Source organism: Acomys russatus, chromosome 6, assembly GCF_903995435.1.
Source record: "Acomys russatus chromosome 6, mAcoRus1.1, whole genome shotgun sequence".
Lineage (NCBI taxonomy): Eukaryota > Metazoa > Chordata > Mammalia > Rodentia > Muridae > Acomys > Acomys russatus.
Window position 1 is genome coordinate 56246356 of NC_067142.1, and position 16306 is coordinate 56262661.

The 16306-nt window shown below is 42.4% G+C and overlaps 1 protein-coding gene across 2 annotated transcripts in view; it reads left to right on the top strand.

The window, feature by feature from the left end:
* The window catches only part of Tnr (tenascin R), a 189889-nt gene that overhangs the window by 117347 nt on the left and 56236 nt on the right, over positions 1-16306 (top strand). The window contains exons 3-6 of one of the 2 annotated variants that reach the window (XM_051147658.1): positions 424-900; positions 6676-6939; positions 9789-9904; positions 12302-12452. In XM_051147658.1, the coding sequence (XP_051003615.1) occupies positions 424-900; positions 6676-6939; positions 9789-9904; positions 12302-12452 (1008 nt within the window). Of the gene's footprint in view, positions 1-423; positions 901-6675; positions 6940-9788; positions 9905-12301; positions 12453-16306 lie in introns of those variants that run through there. The other variant, XM_051147659.1, reaches the window with a different exon arrangement.

Sequence of the window (16306 nt, forward strand, 5' to 3'; positions counted from 1 at the left end):
GTAAGTGCTTACCTCTGCAGGAACCTGAGTCACTCTTCCTGGAACAATGCATAACCACACTCTGGCTCAGCCACATTCCTTCCTGATCCCCCCACCCACCCAAACCACTATAGTGAGTTTCTTGTGGAAACAGTTTTTAATAAGTAACTTCTAGGCAACCTAATCTAAGATATTTTGAAGGTGATCTGTCTTAGGAAAATGGCCCAGATCCTATCCATCTTTACCCACAGTGCTGTATGAGGCATAGACCACTGCAATGGGAGAAAATATTTATCACATTGAATTTGCACTAAACTATGTTGTAGTGCATTCTCGGCAGCACCAGGGTGATCAAGGGGTGACCATAGGTTTCTGCTCACCCCTCCCCAGTACCATTTATGAGAGGCCACCACTGCCCTTTGACCTTCTCCTTGGCCGTTCTAGGACAACTGGATTATGTTCCTCACTGCAGCGGCCATGGCAACTTTAGCTTCGAGTCCTGTGGCTGCATCTGCAACGAAGGCTGGTTTGGCAAGAACTGCTCAGAGCCCTACTGCCCACTGGGCTGCTCCAGTCGAGGTGTGTGTGTCGATGGCCAGTGCATTTGTGACAGCGAATACAGCGGAGATGACTGTTCTGAGCTTCGGTGCCCAACAGACTGCAGTTCCCGAGGGCTCTGTGTGGATGGGGAGTGTGTCTGTGAGGAGCCTTACACAGGCGAGGACTGCGGGGAGCTGCGCTGCCCTGGGGACTGTTCAGGGAAGGGGCAGTGCGCCAATGGTACCTGCCTGTGCCAAGAGGGCTATGCTGGTGAGGACTGCAGCCAGCGACGATGTCTGAATGCCTGTAGTGGGCGAGGACACTGCCAGGAGGGACTCTGCATCTGTGAGGAGGGTTACGAAGGCCCTGACTGCTCAGCAGGTAGGAAGGGGAACACTCTGGGGCTAGCTCCAGTTGGCTGGGGAGGAATGATTCGGGGGTGAGTGGGAGGATGTGTAAAATAATTCCCAGTTAAATTCTACTGTCCTTAAGGCAGGATGGCTGGTCTATTAGCTCAAATAACACAAAAACAGTGAGGTGAGTTATAAAGAGGTTTATTTAGTATCATAGTTTGGAAGTTCAAGTTGGAGCGGCTATGTCCAGCAATAGCCTTCTTGCCGGCAGAGTGTCAAAGTAGTACAAGGCATCATGTGACATCTTCTTATTGAGCTGCTAGGCTTCAATCACAGGGTCCAATCTGATGACCTAGCTAGTGTGAATCACTTCCCAATGACTCTATCTCATCAGATCAAGTTTTGACTCCTTTTAATAACTCAGAATAGGCATTACATTTTAACTGTTGAAGCCTAGAGGGACATACACAAACAGTGTTCAATTCGCAGCAAGCAGAAAAAGGTCGTGGGAACACGCTGGATAAGGTTGGTCTTTAACAAACGAGAGTCCATGAGCTGTACCTTGCTTAAAAGTCTCTCCCTCGCCCATTACTGTATCTCAACATGTTACATCATTGCTTGAGGGAGGATGGCTCCAGTTCTCTGTTTATCTGGTTAGCTTACAGATTGCAGGATCAGATTAATTTATGAAATTACTAAGAATCTGACATTCTAACAAGTAGTATAGAATATTAAACAGATATGATTCATTTTGTTCCAGATGATTATAGCACAAACAGGAACCAACCATATGCAGCATACGTTGTAGAAAATGACAGAACAGTTGTGTCCCGCCATGCTGTTCAAAAGCCTAAATCTAGCAGAGAGGGAGATGGCAGTATTTCATGGGGCTGGTGGTGATTTTTATGTTTTTCCCCAAAATCATTATTCCCATTGTTTTTCTATTGTTCCTCCTCTTCCAACTAAATCAGTGACTATTGCTTATATGTTTGTGCTGTTACAAGTATAGATTAAGTAACTGATCCTTTCTGTTATGAGCTCAGAATACCTCCTGGGAATGTTTTGAACAAATAAAAAATAGCATTTTAAAATTTACTAATTGAACAATTCTAGCAATTTCTAAGGGACAAATCCTAGGAAGCTAGCTACCATGGCTTTCTGTTATTCAGCATCTGCACATGTGGCTTCAAATTAAACCCTTATACTGGGTTAATGGCAACAAAGAGGGGACAAGAGCTCACTTCTTAGGAAGAAATAGCTTTTTAAAATTTTTTTCTAAGTTACATTTCTCCTATATTCACTTACTTAATCTAGCCTTTCAATTCTGTTTACCGAATTGAAATTCCTTTCTAAAAGTATAGTCATTAGACCAAATATTCCACGTCAAAACTAAAGCAAGAAGTTAGCCCTCAGTCTGGTCTGGTCTGGTCCTGGGTCTGAAGCACTCACTAGGCCAATTGCTGCAAACCCAAAGCTTAGCTTTGTTCTTATCACGAGTAGGAGGCCCCCAGAGGTCCCAGCCAGAGGACGCCAAGGGTCACCTTGTGTCAAGCTGTTTTAATGCTGGTCTACAGCACACGTGCTCCCTAATACAACCAAGTCTGAGAATCTGCATATTCTTGTCATGTTCTAGACATGTATTTCCACAGGCTCAGATCTATTTGTAAGAGAAAACAAAATTGATCTGATGCCGTGTTCAAACTGAACTGGAGATGCCATGCCTTGATTGCATCGGGCAAGATTCAGCAGCTGTTCATACGGTGACATCTGGGTCAAGTCCAAAGCAAGCATCCGTACTACCTCTGACATAACCACTCTGTGCTGTTTGGGGAAGACTTCTGTAAACCCAGATAAATTTTCTTTACTGGTTCAAAGCCCATGATGGAAGACAGTTGCATAATCTCCATCTGTTTCTATAGCAACCCTGGAGCCACCTCTCAATGCAGAAGGTGCTCCTCTTAATGCCTGCCTTTAAAACCAAATGCCACAGGTCTCTTCCAGAAAGGGATGCACGCCATTATCTAAAGTGCTACTTTGCTAGCTCCTTGTGAAGAGCACATAGGAGTGGGGCCTATTTACTCACTGTTTGACATTTTTGGCCAGGCATACACAAGACAGCTCCCAGGAGTGCACGGAGACAGAGGGCAGAAGTGTCAGAAAGGTGAAAACATGGACAGTCACGAAGTAGATTTCCTTGTAGGTCACTATTTTTCTTTAGCAGGACATGGAGAATAGGTGCCCACCGTGTAGATTTCATTACAAGGTCCCCTGTCACCCAGCATCCGGACAATTGACTAGTTGACAGCAAGGCCATCACAGTTGACTCCCAGCCTTGATCTTTGCACATTGTATGCCAATGAGTCTTTCTACCTTGTCCTCTGCCCATGTAAAGATAATACAAGCTTATAAGTTTGTAAGTCCGTGTACTTAAAACAAAGTTTAGAAAAAAGCTGCTTTGAGCTTCTTCTGTTACAGATTTGAAAAGAAGCAGTCAGATACAGGTTTTACCCAGAACCAACAACTCATTAAGAACAGAGTAAGAATGAGAACTTTGCCCATCCACCAACTCCTAGTCTCTAAACCTCTTTGAGATGCTAAACTAAACAGAGTTGAAAAATAAAAGCATTGTCATCAAACACACAAGCAGCCTTTTGACATAAACACTGAGGCCAGAAAATGGGTTTTATTTTGTTGTTGTTGTTTCTATGAGAAATACCTAGAGTCCTTTGTGAAACACCTAGAGTCTTTACCATGATGGTGGTTAATGCAGGAGCTGGTGAGTGAGCTGTTGAAAGCTCTCTACGAGTGAGCAGGACAAGGTTCCCTGGGATTCAGTGAGATGTGTGGGGATTTATCAACACCATTGTTCAGCTCTGTTGAGACAAGCTGCCTGACCTCTGGCTCTTGGAATCACTTATTCTATGGAGCAAAAACACAGCCTGGAACTGCCTCCCAGAGTGCTCGCTGGGTGATGCAAAATCTGAAAAGGAAATGGCAAGGCTGCTTTTTAAATAAACAGGCCTGGATCCTCCAGCCAGGCTCTTCCTTTCTAACCCTTTGCTTTTCCACAAGTCTCAAAATGAAAGCTGCAAAGAGAGTTAGACTGCAACTGCTTGGCACTCACCACACAGCCACTGCATGCATTGCTTTTGTAGCTTGTTTTATAGTTCAGTGTTGTTTGTTTGGTAGTGACTGCTGTCACCTTCATTGGCCTATAATTCCCCAGAGTACTTCTGACACAGAAAACAGCAGACACTGTTCTCTCAGGCCGATGCGAAGGCAATGCTAACTGCCTAAGACGATGAGGGCGACAATTTCTCTGCGTCTCTTCTTTGCTTTAAGATTTCAAATGCCCTGCATAGATCACCCACTAATGTCTAGTCCCACAGGCCCCAAGAGTTGCCAGTGACTTGGAATTTGGAATGACCGCTTCTGCCTCTGACAGGAAGAGGTCTGTCAGTAAGTCTCAGAGTAAAGGTATTGACTCACCGGAGGCAGTGTGAAAAAAAAAAACTCTGTTGAACAGAAGTCTAAGTCATTTGGACTGTTTCTCATGGCACTTCTTTACACTCCTAGAAGGGCTGTGCATAAACAAAAGAAGACAGTGCATGCAATGTGTAGTAAGTAGACACTCCAGAGTTTGAGAGGTGGTTCTACTGTGCCTCGGTATCTGGATTTTGACACATCCCTCCACTCAGCCCTCTCCTGGGATGTTAGATTACTCTACCTATCTTAATCACCTGCCCAGGCTGCTAAAAAGGAATTTTTTTAAATTCATTAAATGGTTGGTATATCTGACATACTTTATAATTGAAATGTTGACATCTTCTCTAGTCATTGTACCCAGGGTTCAAATTCTCGCTTCTGTGTTTGCTTTCTATGTACCTCAGTTTCCTAGTAGAGGCTGAAACAGGATAACCCAGAGTAAAGTGATGACCATTTTGCCTGGTACATAAAAAATACCAAAAAATAAAAAATAAAAATAAAAAAAGCCAAACAGTGGCAGGTTCTCAGTTAGTTCACTTTAGCATTTATAATGTCAGAGGCATAAACAGTGCATTTAAGAGTTTAATTAAATTTTATTTACACATTTTTTTGTTTTGAAAGTTTGTTTCGGCCAGTTGTGGTGGCTCATGCCAAGAGGATTTGCTGAAAGTTTGTTTAGAGTAAATTTTAAGGCATGTGTGGGAATAATGGTGCAGAACTATAATCTCAGCAATTAGGGGAATGGGGTGAGGCTGGAGGATTATATGTTCCAGAATAGCCTGGGCTACGTTGTGAGAACAAAAATAAATAAATTAATTAAGTAATAAGAAAGTATAGACTTCCTGTTTCAGATAAGGTTTCCCCTCTTCATTCCGAAGAAACTTTGTTTTCTCAACTGTTTTATGCAGAGAATGGTTTGGGGCAAAAGTAAATATGACTACTATAATATAGTGTTATAGGCCTATGATATTATTCTTTCTCATGAATCTTAGATCAGTTAAAGGGCTCCTTGGTTCTCTTAGCCAAAAACTTGAGGTTTCCTGTGTGAGCACAAGGAGGCAAGCATTCTCCTCCGCCTCTCATGTCCCTGTGAAAAGCACCTGGCCTGGCCCTGTTTGTTTGTAAAGGTGAAAGTGTGAGATAACCCAGAGAGAAATTCAAAACCAATGACAACTCTTAACCCAATGGGAACCTCCACCACATACAAACATGGAAGTTAATTACGATCACTTAAATCTTGGCTTGATCTTTGCTGTAATCTATGAGCAGGTCCAATTATAAACACTAGAGTTAGCTTTCTAATTAGTCTTAAAGGTTCAATGATTTGATGTCCATCCTACGGTGAATCCTTACCTCCCAGGGGAGCTCCACAAGAGAGGCTATTTCAATATGGTTTAACCTTTGGCAACTCTGAACAGCATTTGCAAAGCTCGGCAAGTAAGAAAAGCAAAGCACTCAAGAACACTTTCTGGTCAACCTCTCCAAGGTCAAGGCTGATGAAAATTAGTTTGAAACAGTTATATCTGCTTCAGGGCTTAAATGCCATCCTTTTAAAGGGGCGAATGTTATCATAAAGGATACTGAGCATTTTCATTAGGCCATGAGATATAGGACATGCTATTTTGGCTTCATATAATTTGTAAGAAAAACAGGAATTAGTCTTTATTTCCACTTGCTAAACCAGAACTGGCTGTCAGGACAGTCTGACGGCAGCAATTTATTAAACCGCCAAAGTGTTTAGCCGGTGGTGTGCTATGAAAAATCCAACAACTGGTTCTCTGAAGGAAAACAAACAAGTAAGCTCTTATTTGTAGCTTTTGCAAATTTCCATGGTATAAACAGCTCCATGGCCTGTTTCAAGCTACTTGTGTGACATTAGTAATCATGGAGTTGGGAACAGAATGCAACTATGTAGTACTTCTACCAGAGATGGAACACACCAAAATCACCTAAAAGGCATGGTTAATGATAAAATGCAGTGAAATTATTATTAAAGTGATGGGTCTTAAAGAATTACCTTTTAGATGCAATTTGCCTAATTACCATTTCACAGTATTTCCCCTTTAACAATGGCAATACCTGTGAACAGTCAGGAAGAATGCCTGAAAATTTGGCAGTCAGCCTTCACAAGACAGTAGAGATCAGCTCCTCCATCATCTCCTTTATGGCCTGTGGAACTTGGCATTTTTCAGTAGAGAACCAAGCCACGGTTCTCCAGATAAGGAATTAGGGGATGAAATGTGAGCAAGAAAGTTGAGTCCAGGCTGGGAAAGGCAATCCTCTGAGCTTACGCTATCTATGTATTGCCTCCTGGTAGTTGCCCCTCCAGAGGACTTGCGAGTGGCTGGTATCAGCGACAGGTCCATTGAGCTGGAATGGGACGGGCCGATGGCAGTGACGGAATATGTGATCTCTTACCAGCCGACGGCCCTGGGGGGCCTTCAGCTCCAACAGCGCGTGCCTGGAGATTGGAGTGGTGTCAGCATCACGGAGCTGGAGCCAGGTCTCACCTACAACATCAGCGTCTATGCTGTCATTAGCAACATCCTCAGCCTTCCCATCACTGCCAAGGTGGCCACTCGTACGTACCATTTCCCCGTCCTGCTTCATTTTTATTTTCTCCTACATGAGACCATGGGCATTCATGATAGTAGTGTCTTTTCTTAATTCTTGAGGGATGCCTGCAACAGTTTTGTTCTTGGGGGCAAGGGCTTCAGATGTGACTGATTTAAAAATTGGCCCACTATGAAACAGGGGCTTCTGATTACAAGAGCTTCCAAAGTCAGATAATGTCTGTAAATTCTAAAACAAAACATATTTTAATTACTCAGCACTGATTTGCTATAAACTGGCCTGTGCTGGAAGTCAAGGGCAGTGTGAGACTTGATCCAGTTAGAGAATCAAAACTAGGAGCTTTGAAGTGTAATAAACAAGGGCAATATATTACAAGTGGTGAGCGCTAAGCAGAGTGAGGATAAAACAAGAATAACCACATTATTTTAAGCCAGAGCTGATGACATCTATTTCTAGTGAAGAAGTGGCATAATTTCTTTATGACCTTTTATTTTAGAAATCCTAATAATCGCTTTAGTAATACAAGTTGAAGTTCTAGAAGATAATTTAGAAAACTACAATGTGGAAAGTGAGAGTGAAGACATAGACACAAAGCAAGCTGAATGGTGTCTGTGATTCATAATTTCTGGAAAGTTTTTTATTATTTCTTTATCACAAGGAGGACCTTCTCTGGATCTGTATCTATGTTCTGTATATGTTTAGTTCATCATAGAAAACTACAAGAAATGCCAGGGGTGGTGGTGCATGCCTTTAATCCCAGCATTCAGGAGACAGAGGCACGTGGATATGTATGAGTTCAAGGCCAGCCTGGTCTACACAGCAAGTCCAGGACAGCCAAGGCTCTGTTACACAAAGAAACCCTGTCTCAAAACCAAAAAATAAACAAAGAAGCAAGAAAGAAAAATATAAGAGATAACTTACTAAGTGTTAACATTGAATCTGCCCAAAAATAAAGCAAGGAGAAAGAAAATGCTATTTCTTTTCTTTGCATACTTCTGAGTTATTATATTGCTTACAAAGAGTCTGTATTACTTTCAACTTTCCAAAACTAAGGTACCCAACTCTGTGAAAGACATTTCCAGTAGCTGGGCAGCAGGCATTCTTGCTGCCTCAGATGTAGTGCAAAACCTGTACCACAGATGCCTGTATCCCTCATACAGGTAGCGACGTAAGGGGCTATGCTAACTAGATTCCACAATGAGGACATCTGAAAGATGAGGGCTGAAAGGTACAGCCTAGCAGTGACAAGAGGCTAAAACAAGAATTGTGACCATGGAAACAGAGACCCTCGGAATTCAGAAAGCCCATTGGGTCTGTAAAGAGAACTTATGACCGAGGAGGGAATGAGAGCTTTGAGCCCATTCTATGTAGGTCTCAAATGACAAATGGCATTTGGATAACAAACGCTGAGAACATTCAGGAAAAGGAAATGTCAAGTTAAAAAAGAGTTGGCCTTGAGGACCTCCAAGAGGCCAAAATCTGAGATTTGAAAGATGCAAAAACAGGGAGGGACACAGACTTAAGAAGTCACCTTGCCTCACTTGCGGGTGACTGAAGTCTTGTGATAATATTGGACCCTTTCACAAACGCTGAGTGTGTTAAATGTGCCTATAGTTATCTCTGATTATATCTGACCCTTAAAAGAAAATCTGGTGCCTGAGAAGTAGTTTTAAATATCTGCAGTGATTGTGTGGAGGCAGGTCACCATCTGCTGCCTTTCCCGCTGTGCTGGGGGATGAGTCACCCCCTGGAGTGCCTGGCCTATCCCAGAGGGCTCCTCCCCCTCCCACAACCATGTCTCAGGGCGGGTTCCATTTCCAACGGCAATTTGTTGTGCCAATTCTGTGCATCCCCTCGAGCTAGCTCCTAGGTGACAAAGACAAAGTCTTGTAAACTCCCCTGACTTTCCTTCAAGTGGCTTCAGAGTCAGTGCTGCCTTCCCACCAAGGAAGTTTCTCCACGGGGGTGGGAGGTGGGGAATCTGTCCTTTTCCAGTGGGAGTAGCCTGAGAAGCAACAGTAACACGGGAGCAGGCTTCCTAGAGAATTGTGAAAAGTCACACTGTGGTATTTCAGGGCTGGTGACTGGAGTGTCATCAGGACAAAGCATACGTCCACCTCACTGAACCTGTGTATGTGTGTGTGGTAGGGGAAGGAATGGAGAGAAAGAGAGAGAAATTAAGAACAAAGCTAAACTAGATAAGTGAGGCAAAATTGAGCAAGAGAAGAAAGGATGGAGTTTATAGAAGAAGGCGTGAGAGCACTCTATATATGCCTGTGTTTCCTTCATGTGCATAAAGTAGCAAATTCATACCACCCAAGGCATAGTAGTTTGAGTCTCAATATGTTCACTGCACACAGGTATTCAAGAAAAGCATCCAGTTTCACTCTGGAGCTGACTTATCCCACATCTCCAGCTATCCTCCTCTGTGCCTCCCTTTTCCTGGGTATGAAATAGGAACACTGGTATCAGATCCTATCTGGACTCCCAGGAGTCCTGCATGGTATCTAAAGGTAGCATTTGAGTCCTCTGAGAAAGGATTTTTACTCAGTGCCAGGTTCTACCACATGAGGAAGGAAAAGAAAACATCATTTCAAAAAAATTTAACATTAACATTTTCTGTCATGGAATAAGTGAAAAGGACAAAACTAACGATTACATTTGTTAAGTTGGCTCATGTATTCACCCACACTGAGCACCAGGGCCCCACGGCAGTGTGCTGGCCCTGTCACTGAGACTGTCTGCAGCAGGATTAGGGTTGCCCACCACACCTCTCCTCACCCAGGACACCAAGAAGTGATCTCTACCCCTGCCAGGGATGGCCATGACATTGCCACCCACATTGCTGTGTTCCAGATCTCTCCACTCCTCAAGGGCTACAGTTCAAGACGATCACAGAGACCACCGTGGAGGTGCAGTGGGAACCCTTCTCATTCTCCTTCGATGGGTGGGAGATCAGCTTCATCCCAAAGGTAACTTAACTCAACTACCAACTCACTGAAACAAGCATAATTTGCTATTTTCCTACCCTCCGTTTAGATTTGGGGCAGCAAAGAAGATACTATACGATGTAATTGCCAAAGCTACCGCAGACACAGGACATGTTGTGAGGGTCTGGCCCATAGGACACTGTTCTCACATAGGCCAGAAGACTAACGAATCCAACCTGAGCTCAGCTCCAGGTCTTGGATGATAGGGCACAAAGGAAATAGAGCCAAGATCCAGCTGTCTGCAGAGGGAACATCAGGGTTTGGAGAGCTGAGCTTCTAGTGAGCCTGCAAACCAAGCCTTCAATGAGTTGAGTCCTTCCCATTAGCATAAAAGAACCACCAAATAGAACCAGTCACACAGTCAGCCCACAGATAACTGCAGACAAGCTTAGCTTGTGGGCCTTGGTCTCTGAAGGTTAGCACTGTAAAACATAACCTTGGCTTTACTGAATTAGTGAAAATGAATTTATAATCCATTGGGCAAGATTTTTCCTTTTTCCTTAGGCAAATTAATTATTATAACTTGTGAGTTAAAAGTATCCTAAGAGTCCTCGCTGGTCTTTAAAGCGGTGTTTTATTTTATGAATCCCAGAACTGTCTGTGACTGGCCAGAGCTGCTCCAGTCTCCGGCATTTGTTGGCTCCATTCATAGTCTCCCTCAGCATCACTTATGGATATGGAGCACAGTGCACTCCTTCCCTCTGTCTTCATCCTTCACCATCAAAAAGCATTTTTTGGGTCATTCATCAGACTTAATGACAGCTGACACATTTTTGGCTAACAAGACTGTGGTTTTACTGTTCTTTCACTCCAAAATTCCTGCAGCCATGACTGTTGTAGCTACAAAAGACCTTCAAGCAAAGGGAGTATGAGCCTTCATTTTACATTTAGCTTTGTTTAGTCTGTGGAGACCAAGACTCAGGGATCTTAAGTGACATCGTCTGCCAGGTTTAAGACAAAAATCCTGAGTCTCAGGCTTTTCTCTGGAGCTCCCACACTCCTGTGTGGATATAGTCATGTCACAGCAACCTAAATACACCTAAACAGATGTTCTATACAAATCTGTTAGAATATGTCTTATCTGAGTTAAATGGCCAATAAAGAATAGCAGGCAACTGGGTTTATAACAAGGCAGGAAAAATCATGTCATCCTGCTGCTCAGGTAGAAAAAAACCTGTCAAGTTCTCCTGCTCTACATATATTATATAAAACTTTGAATGAGAGACAAGCTAGTCAGGGCCAGCCAAGATCAAACACATGGCTGCATGGAACAGATGTTGTAATGTATAAGTTGAAGCCACGGAAAGGGAGCATTTATCACATTGATTTATAAGAGCATGGCTATAAGTTATATATGGAGCACCCAAGTGACATAAATAGAGACTGAAGAACATATAAGAATGACAGGGTTACAAAAAGGCCCTCTGTCTCTGCTACTTCCAAAGTACACATTAGAAATAGAAGGATAGAAGTAAATAAGTAAAAAAAAAAAAAAGAAGAAGAAGAAGAAGAGGAAGAAGTAGATAAGTACAGAGGTAGGCCAGTGGATAGATAGACATTAGACAGATAGTATAGTAGAGAGAGAGAGATACATAGATAGATACAAAGATAGATAGATAGATAGATAGATAGATAGATAGATAGATAGATAGATAGATAGGAAGAAATAAATACATACATGTATGTATATCTACATAAAGATAATGGATAGATCAAAACTGACAATTATTCTGAACCCAACATCATCAAGTCGCTTTTTCACATTTCCTTTTTCACCCATTCATCTCCTTTCTTTCACCTTATTTCTAGTTCTTTCTTTGTTTCTTTTCTATTTCTTTATACTTCATGGTGTGAGTGAAGGGAAAACATGACAATAACAGATTGGCAACCAAGGTAGCACTATGAGAAAAAAAAGGGAGACAATAGTTCTGGGTTTTAAAACAAATCCAGTAATACCTTAGATTGGAATATATATAATATATATATATTATATATATATATTCATGTATATGCACATACAAGGAAGTGAATTATTATAAACAGCTAAAGGCATACTCATCACAATAGGTGCCAACAAATCTGATGGACATGGATTGTGACCATAAAACATTAAATCTTTGACAAGGGTCAATCTGCATCACTATATAACTAGTTTTTATTTGCAAACTCAGTAAATTCAGGAGAGGCCAAAGAAATGTTCTTGACAGTTGGTTCTTCTTGAGACTGTTGGAAATGTTTCTGGGCCAAGCATAGGGAACAGATATAGTCCACTTTGTAATTTCCAGTGTGTACAATTAGCAACTGCCCCCTTTCTCTTCCTCTCACCAAATTTCTTTCCCAGTGACTCTTCTCATTTCTCTGTTCTGCCCCACACTCCAGAACAATGAAGGAGGGGTGATTGCTCAGCTCCCCAGCGATGTTACCTCCTTTAACCAGACAGGACTGAAACCTGGGGAGGAATACATTGTGAATGTTGTGGCTCTAAAGGAACAAGCCCGGAGCCCTCCTACCTCTGCCAGCGTCTCCACTGGTAAGTGCCTCCAGCTCTTCCCATTGCTGCCCAGAGAACTGCCAGTAGTGGATGGGTGGAAACGACTCCAGGATTTCTCAGAGAGCAGAAATGATATAGGAATGTGGAAACGTACACACTCTACCAGATGCTTAGCAGATCATACTTTTTAGTGCTCACCCTTGCAAGCATAGAAACCTGAGAGACTGTTTCGTGCAGGAAACTCTCTACTGATAGTCCCAGTGTGTTTTTACTAATCTCACTCATTAAGAAGCTTCATTCATCAATCTCCTATTGTCATAAACTTTGAAACCAGCAAGCGCCAACTCATTCTTACCCACTGTACGACTTGGAGACATTCAGCTAAACCTTTACAAAACTCGATCTGTTTTATAATGCCTTCTCTATTGAATTGAAAGGAAGATTAAATGAAATACAGCATACAATGTAATTAGCACTATACTAATGAGTGGTTAACACTTGATGTATATACATATACACAAAACGTGCTAGAAGCAGGAGCAGTAGGGGGCAGACTACTTGAAACCAGGAGGCAGAGCTGAGCCACTGACCAAGGTGATGGCTCAAGTTGATTATTCTTTTTGCGTCCACAGTTTATCTAATCCAGGCTCATTATATTTTCAAGATCAATTCATTAACCACGTCGTAGTTTGCTTTATTGTCCTCCTAGCTGACAGAGGATGTTCGACTTCGGTGCTGTAACTTAGCAACTGTGATACACCTGTGTGTGACTCTTGAGAGTTCCTCAGAAGGGATAAGTAGCACCTGCTATTAGTTTTTGCCTCTTGTTTGTCGATGGGGAAGCTGAGATGTAGAGCTTAAGCGACTTTCTGTTAGCAAAAAAGAAGATAGATGACTATTAATACAGTTTTCTTTTTCATAAGCAGAAATCGATGCCCAGAAAACCAGTCTTAAGTCCAGAACAAAAGGCTGCTTTGGGTAGGAAAGGGTGCACCAGCATTATGCAATGGAACCATGTTGTGAACTAATGGCTCAAACTTAGACATTTGTACCCACACTGACAGCATCAGGTTCTGAGACTTAGGTTCAGTCTAAAAAATGGTAAACTTAAAAAAAGAAAACAAAAACTATTATGGCATTAGCTTATGTTGCTTTGCTGCATCAGGGTGCCAGGCCCATGTCTCAAGGTCAGGATCCAGGGGAGATCCGCACCTCTAATTACTTCTCTCCCAAACTGCCATCCAGGGAAGTTCAACTTTGATCTGCTTCCTATTTTGTACATCCATTTAAGATTTTTTTTTCCTTTCCCCTTTTCTTTTTCTTTTCTTTTTTTTTTTTTTTTTTTTTTTTAATGTATTTACTTATATATTTCTTTTAACATGAGCGATCTGTCTGCAAGTACACCTGCATACCAGAAGAGGGCATCAGATCCCTTTATAGATGGTTGTGAGGCACCATGTAATTGCTGGGAATTGAACTCAAGACCTCTGGAAGAGCAACCAGTGTTCTTGACCTCTGAGCAATCTCACCAGCCCAAGATTCTTTAACCTGAAAAACAAAGTTTCACTATGGGGATGAGGAGGCTTGGAAAAGCACTGTTTAATCAAGTGTGCTTCAGAAGAAAACACAAGGAGGCAAACAGTGGTACTCTGGAGGACTCTCCAGAGTGTTATGGGTACAAATCTGTATGCTGGATTCTCAAGGCTGGACATTTGCTAACAGGCATCGATTATTCACTTCTTATATGAAGTGTCCCCAGGCCAGTCCTATGACTGACATTAAAAAAAAAGAAAAAGAAAAAGAAAGAAAGAAAGAAAGCATTAGCAGGTAAAAGGCTGGAAAGTAAAGATGGTTTGGAAGTGGAAAGAGAGCATTCCAGTTGAGTAATTCCTTTCCAGAGTATTGAGGACACTTAAAGAAGCAATCCAACCCTGTCTCAGTCTTATCTCCAAACTGATTTTTAAAATAATATTTGAAGTACATTTTGAGAGTTCCTTAAAATTAAAATTAAAAGCTCCCGATTTAGAAATCCATGGGAAAGCTAGGCAGCTTTCAATTAAGAAAAGAAGTCCTACCTAATGGCTTTGCATGATGTATTAAGTTATAAGAAGAATGTAGAAAAGAAGAAAAAAAAAAAAGAAAAGTAACATATGCCTTCCATTTTTTGAAAGGATCTCTATTTGTTTAGAAATTAGTACTGCAATTGAAAGCAAGCTGCCTCAGCCTTGATTGGAGCAGGACATTAAGACCAATTAATTGACCAACAAAGGGCAGAATCCAAGTGCAGCAGGGAAGATGGCTGGCTCCCAGTCCCTGGCTGCTGCTTTTAGGAAACAATCATTTGATTATTTCCTTCTGCTGAGGTCTGACCTACACCAACCCCCTCCTGTGAAGCTCTGAGTCCTCATCTGCACTCAGACTGGCTTTTTCCAGGCAGGCCATTTTATGAATGCAAATACAAGACCTCCTGCAGCTAACGCCCTCTGTGCTACATAATCACATTCAAATATGGCCAATCCATTATGATTAGAGTTTTTGGATCTAAAGAGTTGAAGGACAAAAGCTTTATGTGGTTATCTGGTTTTCCCTGATGCATTTCCCACCCCACTCCCCACTTAAAAAAAAAAAAATTCCAGTTCAAAGAAATGCCCTCCCACCCCTGTTCTCCTGGATGAAGAGGCTCATCCATTCATTTAATTCACTCAGCACTCATTGAGTGTTTACTGTGTTTCACATATAGAACTTAGTCTCTACCTAGGAGGGCATCTAGCCACGCTGTAATTGAATTAAGTGAAATAACAAAGGTCTGAGTCACCTAAAGCTATGGCGAAGAAACCACGTGGATGGTTTCTGTTTAAACACATGATTAGCTCAAGAATGAAAACTAGAATTTCTCTTTAACTCCAAACCAGGCAAGCACCAAAGTGATCTAGTGATTTTCATTTTAGCTGATACTAGAATGAAAGCCCTAAGCTGCTTAATAGGAAACAGCAATGGGATGAAAGTAGGGAACTGGAGCTTAGCCTGCGGTAGTTCTGGTGGGGGCATCCTTGCTGGAGACAGAGCAGAAAGTGGTCCAGTGTGTACTGACCTAAAAGCAACTCTTAGGCCAAGAGTCCAGAGGAATCTATGGAATGTTACTTAAACTAACTGAAGCAAAAGAAAATGTGCAGAAAGGACCTAAGCTGTTTCCTAGAAGCCCAGGACCAGAAATAAATCTGAGCCTCATAAAAGATTTAAGCCATTAAATGGGATATCAGATATTAAGTTACTTTTTGTATCTTTCCATAAACTCACTGGGTCGCTCACTTCTGCTTGTCTATAAACCTATGCCTCCTTCCCCTCCCTCTTTCCTTCTTCAGTTCTCTGTTCCTCAGCTCCAACATCTAATGTTCCCTAGCTCCCTGTACATGTGGTAGAGAACCACCACACCAGCCCTGGCTCTACACAAGCTAACTCTAGAGGCAGCCTCGAATGCCAGAGAACCCGAGGAAGCCTTTGCATCCAGTGTCCTCGGGTTCAGAAACACGTAGGCACTTGTGGGGGAAAATGACCCACCGAAACAACTCGAGTGGAGGCCTTTTCATTTGGATGAGCACGTTTTCGCGAACGGCATGCTTCACTGCCACACATGCAAATGCCAGGCTAATTGGCCAGGCCAAACAAAGCTAGATAGGAATAACTTCTGAATGCTCATGACCATGACGAGACCTTTGGCAACCAAGGCTGGGTCTCATTCGTCTCCATTATCTCACAGAGCTCTCATCTGGGCTGAGGGAAGGCAGGAGCTGGGCACCAGGCATGGGTCAGAAGTTTCTCCTCTCCTCTTGTGGCATCACCTCTGAGATACATAGGTCAGAGTCATCCAAGCTTACTAGTGTGTCCTTCCCCTA